The following is a 15,735-nucleotide window of genomic DNA, read 5'->3' on the forward strand; positions in this document are numbered from 1 at the left end:
GCCCCCGGGTTACACACTGTCTGATCTCACTGGACCCCCGGGTTACACACTGTCTGATCTCACTGGGCCCCCCGTGTTACACACTGTCTGATCTCACTGGGCCCCCGGGTTACACACTGTCTGATCTCACTGGGCCCCCGGGTTACACACTGTCTGATCTCACTGGGCCCACCCTCGGGTTACACACTGTCTGATCTCACTGGACCCCCGGGTTACACACTGTCTGATCTCACTGGGCCCCCGGGTTACACACTGTCTGATCTCACTGGGCCCATCCTCCCCGGGTTACACACTGTCGGATCTCCCTGGCCCCCGGGTTACACACTGTCTGATCTCACTGGCCCCCGGGTTACACACTGTCTGATCTCACTGGGCCCATCCTCCCCGGGTTACACGCTGTCTGATCTCACTGGGCCCACCCCCGGGTTACACACTGTCCTCACTGGGCCCCCGGGTTACACACTGTCTGATCTCACTGGGCCCCCGGGTTACACACTGTCTGATCTCACTGGGCCCACCCCCGGGTTACACACTGTCTGATCTCACTGGGCCCCCGGGTTACAGACTGTCTGATCTCACTGGGCCCCCGGGTTACACATTGTCTAATCTCACTGGGCCCACCTCCGGGTTACACACTGTCTGATCTCACTGGGCCCCCGGGTTACACACTGTCTGATCTCACTGGGCCCCATATTTACACACTGTCTGATCTCACTGGGCCCCCGGGTTACACACTGTCTGATCTCACTGGGCCCACCCCCGGGTTACACACTGTCAGATCTCACTGGACCCCCGGGTTACACTGTCTGATCTCACTGGGCCCCCGGGTTACACACTGTCTGATCTCACTGGGCCCCATAGTTACACACTGTCTGATCTCACTGGGCCCCCGGGTTACACACTGTCTGATCTCACTGGGCCCCCGGGTTACACACTGTCTGATCTCACTGGGCCCCCGGGTTACACACTGTCTGATCTCACTGGGCCCCCGGGTTACACACTGTCTGATCTCACTGGGCCCATCCTCCCCGGGTTACACACTGTCTGATCTCACTGGCCCCCGGGTTACACACTGTCTGATCTCACTGGCCCCCGGGTTACACACAGTCTGATCTCACTGGCTGTCGGGTTACACACTGTCTGATCTCACTGGCCCCCGGGTTACGCACTGTCTGATCTCACTGGGCCCCCGGGTTACACACTGTCTGATCTCACTGGGCCCACCCCCGGGTTACACACTGTCTGATCTCACTGGGCCCCCGGGTTACAGACTGTCTGATCTCACTGGGCCCCCGGGTTACACACTGTCTGATCTCACTGGGCCCCCGGGTTACACACTGTCTGATCTCACTGGGCCCACCCCCGGGTTACACACTGTCAGATCTCACTGGACCCCTGGGTTACACTGTCTGATCTCACTGGGCCCCCGGGTTACACACTGTCTGATCTCACTGGACCCCCGGGTTACACACTGTCTGATCTCAATCGGCCCCATAGTTACACACTGTCTGATCTCACTGGGCCACCGGGTTACACACTGTCTGATCTCACTGGGCCCCCGGGTTACACACTGTCTGATCTCACTGGGCCCCCGGGTTACACACTGTCTGATCTCACTGGGCCCCCGGGTTACACACTGTCTGATCTCACTGGGCCCCCGGGTTACACACTGTCTGATCTCACTGGGCCCCCGGGTTACACACTGTCTGATCTCACTGGGCCCCCGGGTTACACACTGTCTGATCTCACTGGGCCCCCGGGTTACACACTGTCTGATCTCACTGGCCCCCGGGTTACACACTGTCTGATCTCACTGGGCCCACCCCCGGGTTACACACTGTCTGATCGCACTGGGCCCCCGGGTTACACACTGTCTGATCTCACTGGGCCCACCCCCGGGTTGCACACTGTCTGATCTCACTGGGCCCCCGGGTTACACACTGTCCGGGTCAGCACATTCCCCGGGACCTGACGATGACAGTAATCTAACTTCGGTTTCTGTGCTCACTTACAAACACTTTAATTTAAACTTTAAAGTCCCGCCCTGTGTGACAGCAAACATCAGATCTGACACTTCCGCATTTTCCCTCATGTAGATGGCAATGCGCCATTTTCTGTGCACAGTTACAAAGCGGCACTGTTACACTTTAAAGTCCCTCCCGGTGTTTGTTCAGCTCTCGGGCTGAGCCGCCCGCTCTCAGTCCGTGAGCCCAGTTCCCCCAGTGACAGAGCGCGGCCCCGGTAACCCTGGCTGCACAGCCCCTTGCACCAATTCCAGTTCCGCTCCACCACAGAGCCCCGCCCAGAGGCCTGCAGAAGGTACCGCGCGGGGTCACGTGGCTCCTGATTTTAACCCGGGACAGTTGAACTGTCACTTCGCGAGCCGGACAGCGCGCGGGACATGGCCCCGCCCGCCGTGTGTGACGTCAGGGCCCCGCCCACACAGTCCCTGAGCTCAGCAGCGGGAATGCTGCAATCTGAGAGAATAAAGACAGAAGGTGCTGGAAACACTCAGCCGCTCAGGCAGCTTGTGTGGGGGGACAGAGAGAGAATTAACCTGAGGGAAGCTCATTGTTATTGCCCTGACATTCAGGGGCACGCTGCTTTACCTGCTGTTGGGGGAAGTGCAGCTGAAAGATTTATTGACAATATACAGGACTGTTTCCTTACTCAACATGTTAATGAAGTAACTGGGGAAAGTTATATATTGGACCTGGTGTTTAGTAGTGAGCCTGACCTGGTGTGGGGGAACATCTGGGCAACACTGATCACATTATACGCTCCCAATTGGCCGGGAGAACCAAAGGGACTGAGAACCTGCGACTCGCGCCACATTTCAGACGGGCAAACTTCTCCAAAATGGCAGAGGACTTGCAACAGGTAAATTAGCCAACCCCCCTCGGTGCTGATGCGACCGATGTTGAATATAAATGGAAAGTTTTTAAGAATATGATTAAAAATGTTGAAAACCAACATGTCGACAAAATCAAAAGATAGACATGTGGTGAGAAAAAGCCAAGGTGGCCGACTGGCTCTGTACAAAGACAAATCAGATATAAACAGAAATGTCTCTATAAATTAAACATAGAAACATAGAAACATAGAAAATAGGTGCAGGAGTAGGCCATTCAGCCCTTCTAGCCTGCACCGCCATTCAATGAGTTCATGGCTGAACATGAAACTTCAGTACCCCCTTCCTGCTTTCTCGCCATAACCCTTGATCCCCCGAGTAGTAAGGACTTCATCTAACTCCCTTTTGAATATATTTAGTGAATTGGCCTCAACTACTTTCTGTGGTAGAGAATTCCACAGGTTCACCACTCTCTGGGTGAAGAAGTTTCTCCTCATCTCGGTCCTAAATGGCTTACCCCTTATCCTCAGACTGTGACCCCTGGTTCTGGACTTCCCCAACATTGGGAACATTCTTTCTGCATCTAACCTGTCTAAACCCGTCAGAATTTTAAACGTTTCTATGAGATCCCCTCTCATTCTTCTGAACTCCAGTGAATACAAGCCCAGTTGATCCAATCTTTCTTGATAGGTCAGTCCCGCCATCCCGGGAATCAGTCTGGTGAACCTTCGCTGCACTCCCTCAATAGCAAGAATGTCCTTCCTCAAGTTAGGAGACCAAAACTGTACACAATACTCCAGGTGTGGCCTCACCAAGGCCCTGTACAACTGTAGCAACACCTCCCTGCCCCTGTATTCAAATCCCCTCGCTATGAAGGCCAACATGCCATTTGCTTTCTTAACCGCCTGCTGTACCTGCATGCCAACCTTCAATGACTGATGTACCATGACACCCAGGTCTCGTTGCACCTTCCCTTTTCCTAATCTGTCACCATTCAGATAATAGTCTGTCTCTCTGTTTTTACCACCAAAGTGGATAACCTCACATTTATCCACATTATACTTCATCTGCCATGCATTTGCCCACTCACCTAACCTATCCAAGTCACTCTGCAGCCTAATAGCATCCTCCTCGCAGCTCACACTGCCACCCAACTTAGTATCATCTGCAAATTTGGAGATACTGCATTTAATCCCCTCGTCTAAATCATTAATGTACAATGTAAACAGCTGGGGCCCCAGCACAGAACCTTGCGGCACTCCACTAGTCACTGCCTGCCATTCTGAAAAGTACCCGTTTACTCCTACTCTTTGCTTCCTGTCTGACAACCAGTTCTCAATCCACATCAGCACACTACCCCCAATCCCATGTGCTTTAACTTTGCACATTAATCTCTTGTGTGGGACCTTGTCGAAAGCCTTCTGAAAGTCCAAATATACCACATCAACTGGTTCTCCTTTGTCCACTTTACTGGAAACATCCTCAAAAAATTCCAGAAGATTTGTCAAGCATGATTTCCCTTTCACAAATCCATGCTGACTTGGACCTATCATGTCACCATTTTCCAGATGCACTGCTATGACATCCTTAAATCATTTAACACTCAAATAAATAGGGTGAATACAAGGAACAACTAAAGAAAACGAAGGCTGCTATTCGATCAGCAAAAAGGCTAATGGGAAAAAGGATTGTGGACAACTGTGGCAGTCATGGGAAGAGCTTTTTGAGTTATGTGAAGAGTCAGAGAACTATCAAAGACTGTTTTGGGCCACTGAAGGGTGTTCAAGGACAGGTTACAAAGGACTCACTGAGTATGGCCGAAATATTAAATGAGTACTTTGCATCAGTCTTCACCCTTGAAAATCATGCTCAAATATTAGAATTTAATAATACTAGTTTTATCAGTAACATTAACTTATATAAGCAGATTGCTTTAGAAAAATTTAAGAACTTGAAAATAGATCAAGCAGCAGGGCCGGATAATAGCCACCCGAGGGTCCTCCGGGAGATGGGACATGTGCTGTGCGAGCCCCTGGCCTGTATTTTAAATAGCTCACTGCAATCTGGAATGATTCCTACAGACTGGAAGGAGGCTAAGGTAGTCCCCATTTAAAAAAATTGTGACAAGGCAGACCCGGGTAACTATAGGCCCATCAGTTTAATATCAGCAATAGGTAAGATGCTTGAATCATAAGGGATGCAATATATGAATACTTGGACAGGGAGGGACATATTAGGGACACCCAATATGGCTTCATAAAAAAAGAGTTCATGTCTCCAATTTTAATTATATTTTTTGAAAAAGTTACAGAGTTGGTGGATGAGGGAAGCCCAGTAGACATTGTCTACTTAGATTTTCAAAAAGCTTTTGAGAGGATTCCACACAAGAAGCTTCTCTGTGAGATGGGAGCCTCTGGTATTCGTGGAAATATATTGAGCTGAATTCAGATCTGGCTGGCAAGATGCAGGTAAAGAGCAGTTATAGATGGATTTGGATCTGTTTGGAGACCGCTCACCAGTGGTGTCCCGCAGGGATCAGTGCTGGGACCGTTGCTTTTCACTAATTATATTAAGGATCTGGATTTTGGGCTTGGGGGCACAGTTTGCAAATTTGGAAATACGAAGATCTGTGCAAGTGCTAGAACTGTAGAATAGGCTCGTCTGAATCAGGCAGATCTTAAGGTGTTGGGAGTCTGGTCTCATGACTGGAAAACGATGTATAACTTAGATAAGTTCAGTGGTATGCATGTGGGCAGGGCAAATGCTCAACATTCGTAAACCCTCTTGGGAAAGGCATTAAAGATGGTGGAGATAGAAAGAGATTTGGGCATTCTAGTGCATACATCCTTAAAGGTACATGAGCAATGCTGTGCAGCGATAGCTGGAGCAAATAGGGTGCTGGGTGTATCCATAGGACAATGGAGTATAAGACGAGGCATTCTGTTTTGTCCTGATACAACACCTTAGTCAGGCTGCACTTGGAATACTGTGTCCAGTTTTGGTCTCCTCACATGGTGGGTGATATTGAGGCTCTGGAAAAGGTGCAGAAGAGGGCCACTAGACTAATTCCAAGTCTAAAGTATCTTAGTTATCAAGATAGGTTAAAAGAGTTGGGACTCTTTTCCTTAGAACAGCGTAGACTTAGGGGGATATGATTGAGGTTTATAAGATAATGAACGTGAAAGTGTTCCAGCTGACCGTTTATTTCAATGAAGTAGGTTAGGCAGGACCAGGGGCACAAATTTAAGTTGTATAAGGCTACATCTAGGTTAGATGTCAGGAGGTGGTTCTTTTCCCAGAGAATAGTAGACCTCTGGAACAAGCTGCCCTCTCATGTGGTGGATACAGACTCACTGAATTCCTTCAAGCAAAAGCTGGATTTGTTTGTGGCTGCGGCGGAGATTAACACTTACAGAAGGTAGGTACTGCAGAGAATTTAATGGCCAGAGTGATCTCCTGGACTAGTTTCGATCGCTTAGATGGGTCGGAGAGGAATTTCCCATATTTTATTTTCCCAAATTGGCCTGGGTTTTTTTCATGTTTTTTTGCCTCTCCCAGGAGATCACATGGATTCGGGTGCTGTGATATATCGCAATTGTGTGGGACAGGCTTGATGGACCAGATGGTCTTTACCTGTCCGTCATTTTTCATATGTATTGAAACACTTCCTCGACAGCTTCCTGTCGAAGACTAGCAGAGCAGGTACAGCACTGGTTAGATTCAGAGTAAAGCTCCCTCTACACTATCTCATCAAACAATCCCAGGGCAGGTACAGCACGGTTTAGATACAGATAAATTCCAGACCCCAAATTAGAGCCCTGATGACCTGTCAAAAGCCCAGCGGGAGATCGAGAGCCAGCGGCAGTTGGTGAGAGGGGAGCGACCTGTCAAAAGCCCAGCGGGAGATCGAGAGCCAGCAGCAGTTGGTGAGAGGGGAGCGACCTATCAAAAGCCCAGCGGGAGATCGAGAGCCAGCGGCAGTTGGTGAGAAGGGAGCGACCTATAAAGGCCCAGCGGGAGATCGAGAGCCAGCGGCAGTTGGTGAGAGGGGAGCGACCTATAAAGGCCCAGCGGGAGATCGAGAGCCAGCGGCAGTTGGTGAGAGGGGAGCGACCTGTCAAAAGCCCAGCGGGAGATCGAGAGCCAGCGGCAGTTGGTGAGAGGAGAGCGACCTATCAAAAGCCCAGCGGGAGATCGAGAGCCAGCGTACCGGTGCAGCTACAGCGGGAGAGAAAGCAAAATAGAAGTAGAAAGTAATCAAAAAGTGACGTCACAGCCAATGGGGTAAGTGATTGGCTGGTGATTGGTGAGTAGCTTTTCTTTTCTTTTTTATGTCAGTAAGTGAACTGCAACATTGTTATTACCAATTTAAGTGTATCTAAGATTAAGGCATGGCAGGAGAGCTCGGTCACGTGATATGCTCCTCCTGTACCATGTGGGAACTCCGGGACACTTCCGGTGTCCCTGGGTGCTACGTGTGTGGGAAGTGTATCCGCCTCGAGCTCTTGACGGTCCGCGTTGCGGAATTGGAGCTGAGGGTGGATTCACTCTGGAGCATCCACGATGCTGAGAATGACGTGAGTATCACGTGTAGTGAGTTGGTCTTACCGCAGGAGAAGGGTCCACAGCCAGATAGGGAATGGAAGACCAGCAGGAAGAACAGTGCAAGAAAGATAGTGCAGGGGTCCCCTGTGGTCATCCCCCTGCAAAACAGATACACTGCTTTGAGTACTGTTGGGGAGGATGACTCATCCGGGGAGGGCAGCAGCAGCCAAGTTCATGGCACCGTAGGTGGCTCTGCTGCAAAGGAGGGCAGGAAAAAGAGTGGGAGCGCGATAGTGATAGGGGATTCGATGGTGAGGGGAATAGATAGGCGTTTCTGCGGACGCAACCGAGACTCCAGGATGGTATGTTGCCTCCCTGGTGCAAGGGTCAAGGATGTCTCAGAGCGGGTGCAGGACATTCTGAAATGGGAGGGAGAACAGCCAGTTGTCGTGGTGCACATTGGTACCAACGACATAGGTTAAAAAAAGGGATGAGGTCCTACGAAAAGAATTTAAGGAGCTAGGTGCTAAATTAAAAAGTAGGACCTCAAAAGTAGTAATCTCGGGATTGCTACCAGTGCCACGTGCTAGTCAGAGTAGGAATCGCAGGATAGCGCAGATGAATACATGGCTTGAGCAGTGGTGCAGCAGGGAGGGATTGAAATTCTTGGGGCATTGGAACCGGTTCTGGGGGAGGTGGGACCAGTACAAACCGGATGGTCTGCACCTGGGCAGGTCCAGAACCAATGTCCGAGGGGGAGTGTTTGCTAGTGCTGTTGGGGAGGAGTTAAACTAATATTGCAGGGGGATGGGAACCTATGCAGGGAGACAGAGGGAGACAAAAATGAGGCAAAAGCAAAAGACAGAAAGGAGATGAGGAAAAGTGGAGGGCAGAGAAACCCAAGGCAAAGAACAAAAAGGGCCACTGTACAGCAAAATTCTAGAAGGACAAAGGGTGTTAAAAAAGCAAGCCTGAAGGCTTTGTGTCTTAATGCAAGGAGTGTCCGCAATAAGGTGGATGAATTAACTGTGCAAATAGATGTTAACAAATATGATGTGATTGGGATTACGGAGACGTGGCTCCAGGATGATCAGGGCTGGGAACTCAACATCCAGGGGTATTCAACATTCAGGAAGGATAGAATAAAAGGAAAAGGAGGTGGGGTAGCATTGCTGGTCAAAGAGGAGATTAATGCAATAGTTAGGAAAGACATTAGCTTGGATGATGTGGAATCTATATGGGTAGAGCTGCAGAACACTAAAGGGCAAAAATCGTTAGTGGGAGTTGTGTACAGACCTCCAAACAGTAGTAGTGATGTTGGGGAGGGCATCAAACAGGAAATTAGGAGTGCATGCAATAAAGGTGCAGCAGTTATAATGGGTGACTTTAATATGCACATAGATTGGGCTAGCCAAACTGGAAGCAATACGGTGGAGGAGGATTTCCTGGAATGCATAAGGGGTGGTTTTCTAGACCAATATGTCGAGGAACCAACTAGGGGGGAGGCCATCTTAGACTGGGTGTTGTGTAATGAGAGAGGATTAATTAGCAATCTCATTGTGCGAGGCCCCTTGGGGAAGAGTGAGCCTAATATGGTGGAATTCTGCATTAGGATGGAGAATGAAACAGTTAATTCAGAGACCATGGTCCAGAACTTAAAGAAGGGTAACTTTGAAGGTATGAGGCGTGAATTGGCTAGGATAGATTGGCGAATGATACTTAAGGGGTTGACTGTGGATGGGCAATGGCAGACATTTAGAGACCGCATGGATGAATTACAACAATTGTACATTCCTGTCTGGCGTAAAAATAAAAAAGGGTAGGTGGCTCAACCGTGGCTATCTAGGGAAATCAGGGATAGTATTAAAGCCAAGGAAGTGGCATACAAATTGGCCAGAAATAGCAGCGAACCCGGGGACTGGGACAAATTTAGAACTCAGCAGAGGAGGACAAAGGGTTTGATTAGGGCAGGGAAAATGGAGTACGAGAAGAAGCTTGCAGGGAACATTAAGGCGGATTGCAAAAGTTTCTATAGGTATGTAAAGAGAAAAAGGTTAGTAAAGACAAACGTAGGTCCCCTGCAGTCAGAATCAGGGGAAGTCATAACGGGGAACAAAGAAATGGCAGACCAATTGAACAAGTACTTTGGTTCAGTATTCACTAAGGAGGACACAAACAACCTTCCGGATATAAAAGTGGTCAGAGGGTCTATTAAGGAGGAGGAACTGAGGGAAATCTTTATTAGTCGGGAAATTGTGTTGGGGAAATTGATGGGATTGAAGGCCGATAAATCCCCAGTGCCTGATGGACTGCATCCCAGAGTACTTAAGGAGGTGGCCTTGGAAATAGCGGATGCATTGACAGTCATTTTCCAACATTCCATTGACTCTGGATCAGTTCCTATCGAGTGGAGGGTAGCCAATGTAACCCCACTTTTTAAAAAAGGAGGGAGAGAGAAAGCAGGGAATTATAGACCGATCAGCCTGACCTCAGTAGTGGGTAAAATGATGGAATCAATTATTAAGGATGTCATAGCAGCGCATTTGGAAAATGGTGACATGATAGGTCCAAGTCAGCATGGATTTGTGAAAGGGAGATCATGCTTGACAAATCTTCTGGAATTTTTTGAGGATGTTTCCAATAAAGTGGACAAAGGAGTACCAGTTGATGTGGTATATTTGGACTTTCAGAAGGCTTTCGACAAGGTCCCACACAGGAGATTAATGTGCAAAGTTAAAGCACATGGGATTGGGGGTAGTGTGCTGACGTGGATTGAGAACTGGTTGTCAGACAGGAAGCAAAGAGTAGGAGTAAATGGGTACTTTTCGGAATGGCAGGCAGTGACTAGTGGGGTACCGCAGGGTTCTGTGCTGGGGCCCCAGCTGTTTACATTGTACATTAATGATTTAGACGAGGGGATTAAATGTAGTATCTCCAAATTTGCGGATGACACTAAGTTGGGTGGCAGTGTGAGCTGCGAGGAGGATGCCATGAGGCTACAGAGTGACTTGGATAGGTTAGGTGAGTGGGCAAATGCGTGGCAGATGAAGTATAATGTGGATAAATGTGAGGTTATCCACTTTGGTGGTAAAAAGAAAGACAGACTATTATCTGAATGGTGACAGATTAGTAAAAGGGAAGGTGCAACGAGACCTGGGTGTCATGGTACATCAGTCATTGAAGGTTGGCATGCAGGTACAGCAGGCGGTTAAGAAAGCAAATGGCATGTTGGCCTTCATAGCGAGGGGATTTGAGTACAGGGGCAGGGAGGTGTTGCTACAGTTGTACAGGGCCTTGGTGAGGCCACACCTGGAGTATTGTGTACAGTTTTGGTCTCCTAACTTGAGGAAGGACATTCTTGCTATTGAGGGAGTGCAGCGAAGATTCACCAGACTGATTCCCGGGATGGTGGGACTGACCTATCAAAAAGACTGGATCAACTGGGCTTGTATTCACTGGAGTTCAGAAGAGTGAGAGGGGACCTCATAGAAACGTTTAAAATTCTGATGGGTTTGGACAGGTTGGATGCAGGAAGAATGTTCCCAATGTTGGGGAAGTCCAGAACCAGGGGTCACAGTCTAAGGATAAGGGGTAAGCCATTTAGGACCGAGATAAGGAGAAACTTCTTCACCCAGAGAGTGGTGAACCTGTGGAATTCTCTACCACAGGAAGTAGTTGAGGCCAATTCACTGAAGAAATTCAAAAGGGAGTTAGATGAAGTCCTTACTACTCGGGGGATCAAGGGGTATGGCGTGAAAGCAGGAAGTGGGTACTGAAGTTTCATGTTCAGCCATGAACTCATTGAATGGCGGTGCAGGCAAGAAGGGCTGAATGGCCTGCTCCTGCACCTATTTTCTATGTTTCTATGTTTCTATGGTGACAGGCCCGGGTGAGCAGGGTCACTGGCTGCCATCTTGCACAGGGCGGGATCAGGGCACATGCATGGCCATCTTGGTTCAGGAACAGAGAATGGACCGGGCTTCAGGGTCTCTGTTCCCAACTGGGTCCCAGTGCCCGGGAGATGGAGCATCCTAGGTAACAGGTTTTTCTTCATCTTAGAATCAGAGACTGGTTACAACACGGAAGGAGGCCGTTTTGCCCATCGAGCCCATGCCGGCTATCTGCAAGAGCGTCAGCTAATCCCACTCCATCTACTCTGTCCAGACCCTTCATGATTTTGAATACCTCTGTCAAATCTCCTCTCAATCTTCTCTGCCCTGAGGAGAACAACCTCAGCTTCTCCAGACTATCCACGTAACTGAAGTCCCTCATCCCTGAATCATTCTCATAAATCTTTTCTGCACCCTCTCCAAAGCCTTCGCATACTTGCTAAAATGCGGTACCCAGAATTGCTCCATCTCAGTCAACAAGCTCCTCGCTGGAGTGAAGTACAGAACCAGTGGGAACCTGTTCAACTTTCGTCGTCTCCAGGCCAGGTCCAAGACCACCCCAACCTCGGTCGTCGAGCTACCATACGCGGACGATGTCTGTGTCTGCACACATACAGAGGCTGAACTTCCAAATCATAGTCAACGTATTTACTGAGGCGTACGAAAGCATGGGCCTTACGCTAAACATCCGTAAGACAAAGATCCTCCACAAATCTCCCCCCCGGACCCCCAGTCATCAAGGATCCACGGCGCGGTCCTGGACAACGTGGACCGTACGGGAACCTCTTATCAACAAGAGCCTTCGGCCGCCTGAGGAAAAGTGTGTTTGAAGACCAGGCCCTCAAATTTGTGACATAACTCATGGTCTACAGGGCTGTAGTAATACCTGCCCTCCTGTATGTCACAGAGACATGGACCATGTACAGTAGACACCTCAAGTTGCTGGAGAAATACCACCAACGATGTCTCCGCAAGATCCTACAAAGCCCCTGGGAGGACAGATGCACCAACATTAGCGTCGTCGACCAGGCCAACATTCCTAACACTGAAGCATTGACCACACTTGATCAACTCCGCTGGGCAAGCCACATTGTTCGCATGCCAGACATGAGACTCCCAAAGCAAGCGCTCTACTCGGAACTCCTTCACAGCAAACGAGCCAAAGGTGGGCAGAGGAAATGTTACATGGACATCCTCAAAGCCTCCCGGAAAAAGTGCAACATCCCCACTGACACCTGGGAGTCCCTGACCAAAGACCGCACTAAGTGGAGGAAGTGCATCCGGGAGGGCACCGAGCACCTCGAGTCTCATCGCCGAGAGCACACAGAAATCAAACGCAGGCATGGGAATGGGCGTGCGGCAAACCTGTCACACCCACCCTTTCCCTCAACGACTATCTGTCCCACCTGTGACAGGGACTGTGGTTCTCATATTGGACTGTTCAGCCACCTCAGGATTCATTTTTAGAGTGGAAGCATGTCTGCCTCGATTCAGAGGGGTGCCTATGATAATGACCCAGAATTGGACACAATATTCCAGTTGAGGCCGAACCAGTATTTTATGCAAGTCCAACATAATATCCACACTTCTGTACTCTATACTTCTATTCATGAAGCCTAGGATCCCATAAGCCTTTCTAACTGCTTTCTCAACCTGCGCTGCCACCTTCAGCAATTGGTTCACATATACTCCTGGGTCTCTCTGTTCATGCACCCCTTTAAAATTGTATTCTTTAGTTTATATTTCCACTCCTCTTTCTTCCGACCAAAATGTATCATTTTTGAACTTTTCTATGTTAAATTTCATCTGCCACATGTCCATCCATTCCACCAGCCTGTGTATGTCTTTCAAGATCTATCACTATCCTCCTCACTGTTCACTGTACTTCTAAGTTTTGTGTCATCTGCAAATTTGGAAATTGTGCCCTGTACCCCCAAGTCTAAGTCATTAATATAGATCAAAAAAAGCAGTGGCCCCAGTACTGACCCCTGGGGAACACCACTTCCTCCAGTCTGAAAAACAACCGTTCACCACTACTCTGTTTGTGTCACTTAGCCACTTTCATATCCATGCTGCACTGTCCCGAATTTGCTGGTATTGGTAACACGCCCAGGCTCACTAAACACAAAACCTAGTCTGTTAATCACTTTCAGCTACTGAAAGTACCTCACAGCATCTCTTCTACCTCCAATATGTGAATAGAGCACCATGCCTGCAAACTTTGTATAAGTTTATATCCACTCAGCAAATCTATTTAAGAAAAGCCTGTAGACCGATGAGACACTGTTAAGGTGCCAGTGTGCTGCTGGTTTGCTCGGCATTTTGCCTGTAATGGACTCTGTATTTTGGTCTCTGTATTTAAGAAAGGATATACTTGCATTAGAGGCTGTTCATTGAAGGTTCACTAGGTTGATTCCAGAGATGAGGGGGTTGACTCATCAAGAAAGGTTGAGTAGGTTGGGCCTATACAAATTGGAGTTCAGAAGAATGAGAGGTGATCTTATCAAAACATATAAGATGATGAGGGGGCACAATAAGGTGGATGCAGAGAGGATATTTCCACTCATACGGGAAACTAAACCTAGGGGATATAGTCTTAGAATAAGGGGCCGCCCAATTAAAATTGAGGTGATGAATTTCTTCTCTGATGGGTGTAAATCTATGGAATTCTCTGCCCAAGAGAGCTGTGGAGGCTGGGTCTTTGAATATATTTAAGGCAGAGATAGACAGATTTTTGAGTGATAAGGGAGTAAAAGGTTATGGGGAGCGGGCAGGGAAGTGGAGCTGAGTCCATGATCAGATCAGCCATGGTCTTATTGAATGGCGGAGCAGGCCTGAGGGGCCAAATGGCCTACTCCTGCTCCTATTTCTTAAGTTCTAACTGAACATTTCTCCCAGTGTAACCTTGTCTGTAATGAAATGTGTCTTTTAATAAGCCTCAGGTCCTTGCTCATGTCTGCTGTAGATTCCGGAGGTGAGGGGGGTCGACTTATGACGATAGGTTGGGCCTATACACATTTGAGTTCAGAGGAATGAAGTGATCTTAGTGTGGCCCTGAAGGAGTGTGTCCAGGCTGAAATTCTGTTCCCCCTGTATGATCCTCCCCCCAGATTGTCCTTTCTCAGCTCCAGCCAGGTGATGCTAAACATTCAGGTGGGAAAGACAAAAATCCACAGCAATGTGTTGAAAGCAACACTAATTTATGTGTCTATATATCAAATATTAAATTCCAGTCCAGCTACAGGAGTTATTAACATTAGCGTTACAAGAGATATAAACCCCAACTGTCAGAATGAACACAATTCAGTCCAGGATGTGATTAACAGCAGCAATAACAGCAGAATCCAACCCCTGCAGTCACTTGTGAACTCGCTGGTGGCTCAGCAGGTTGGATGATCGAATGAATCCCTTCCCACACTCTGAGCAGGTGAACGGCCTCTCCCCAGTGTGAATTCACTGGTGTCTCAGCAGGTGGTATGACCGAGTGAATCCCATCCCACATTCAGAGCAGCTGAACGGCCTCTCCCCAGTGTGAATTCGCTGATGTCTCAGCAGGTGGTATGACAGAGTGAATCCCTTCCCACACTCGGAGCAGCTGAACGGCCTCTCCCCAGTGTGAAGTCGCTGGTGTATCAGCAGGTGCTGTTTGCTTTTAAAACTCTTCTCACAGTTAGAACATTTAAAAGGTCTCTCCTCAGTGTGAACTCGCTGGTGTCTCAGCAGGGCGAATAACTGAGTGAATCCCTTCCCACAGTCGGAGCAGGAGAACGGTCTTTCCCCAGTGTGAACTTGCTGGTGTATCAGCAGGCTGGATGATACAGTGAAACCCTTCCCACACTCCACGCAGGTGAACGGCCTCTCTCCGGTGTGAACTTGCTGGTGTGTCAGCAGGCTGGATGACTGAGTGAATCTCTTCCCACACTCGGAGCAGGTGAACGGCCTCTCCCCAGTGTGAAGTCGCTGACGTGTCAGGAGTTGCTGTTTGCTTTTAAAACTCTTCTCACAGTCAGAACATTTAAAAGGTCTCTCCCCAGTGTGAACTCGCTGGTGTCTCAGTAGGGCGGATAACTGAGTGAATCCCTTCCCACAGTCGGAGCAGGTGAACAGCCTCTCCCCAGTGTGAACTCGCTGGTGTGTCAGCAGTCTGGATGATACAGTGAATCCCTTCCCACACTCCGTGCAGATGAATGGCCTCTCCCCAGTGGGAACTTGCTGGTGTGTCAGCAGGTGGGATGATGCAGTGAATCCCTTCCCACAATCGGAGCAGGTGAACGGACTCTCCCGAGTGTGAACTCACTGGTGTGTCAGCAGGCTGGATGATACAGTGAATCCCTTCCCACACTCCGTGCAGATGAACAGCCTCTCCCCAGTGGGAACTTGCTGTGTCAGCAGGTGTGATGATGCAGTGAATCCCTTCCCACAGTCGGAGCAGGTAAACGGCTGGTGCAT

At 48.9% G+C, this 15,735-nt stretch overlaps 1 protein-coding gene across 1 annotated transcript in view; it reads right to left on the reverse strand.

The window, feature by feature from the left end:
- The window catches only part of LOC139248115 (zinc finger protein 850-like), a 77,760-nt gene extending 62,025 nt beyond the window's left edge, over window positions 1-15,735 (reverse strand). Inside the window, exons 1-2 of the mRNA XM_070871864.1 lie at window positions 15,627-15,735; window positions 14,804-15,569 (exon numbers count right to left, since the gene is read on the reverse strand). Coding sequence (XP_070727965.1) covers window positions 14,804-15,569; window positions 15,627-15,735 — 875 coding nt within the window. The remainder of the gene's footprint in view (window positions 1-14,803; window positions 15,570-15,626) is intronic.

The sequence above is a fragment of the Pristiophorus japonicus genome, unplaced genomic scaffold (assembly GCF_044704955.1).
Source record: "Pristiophorus japonicus isolate sPriJap1 unplaced genomic scaffold, sPriJap1.hap1 HAP1_SCAFFOLD_29, whole genome shotgun sequence".
Classification (NCBI taxonomy): Eukaryota; Metazoa; Chordata; class Chondrichthyes; family Pristiophoridae; genus Pristiophorus; species Pristiophorus japonicus.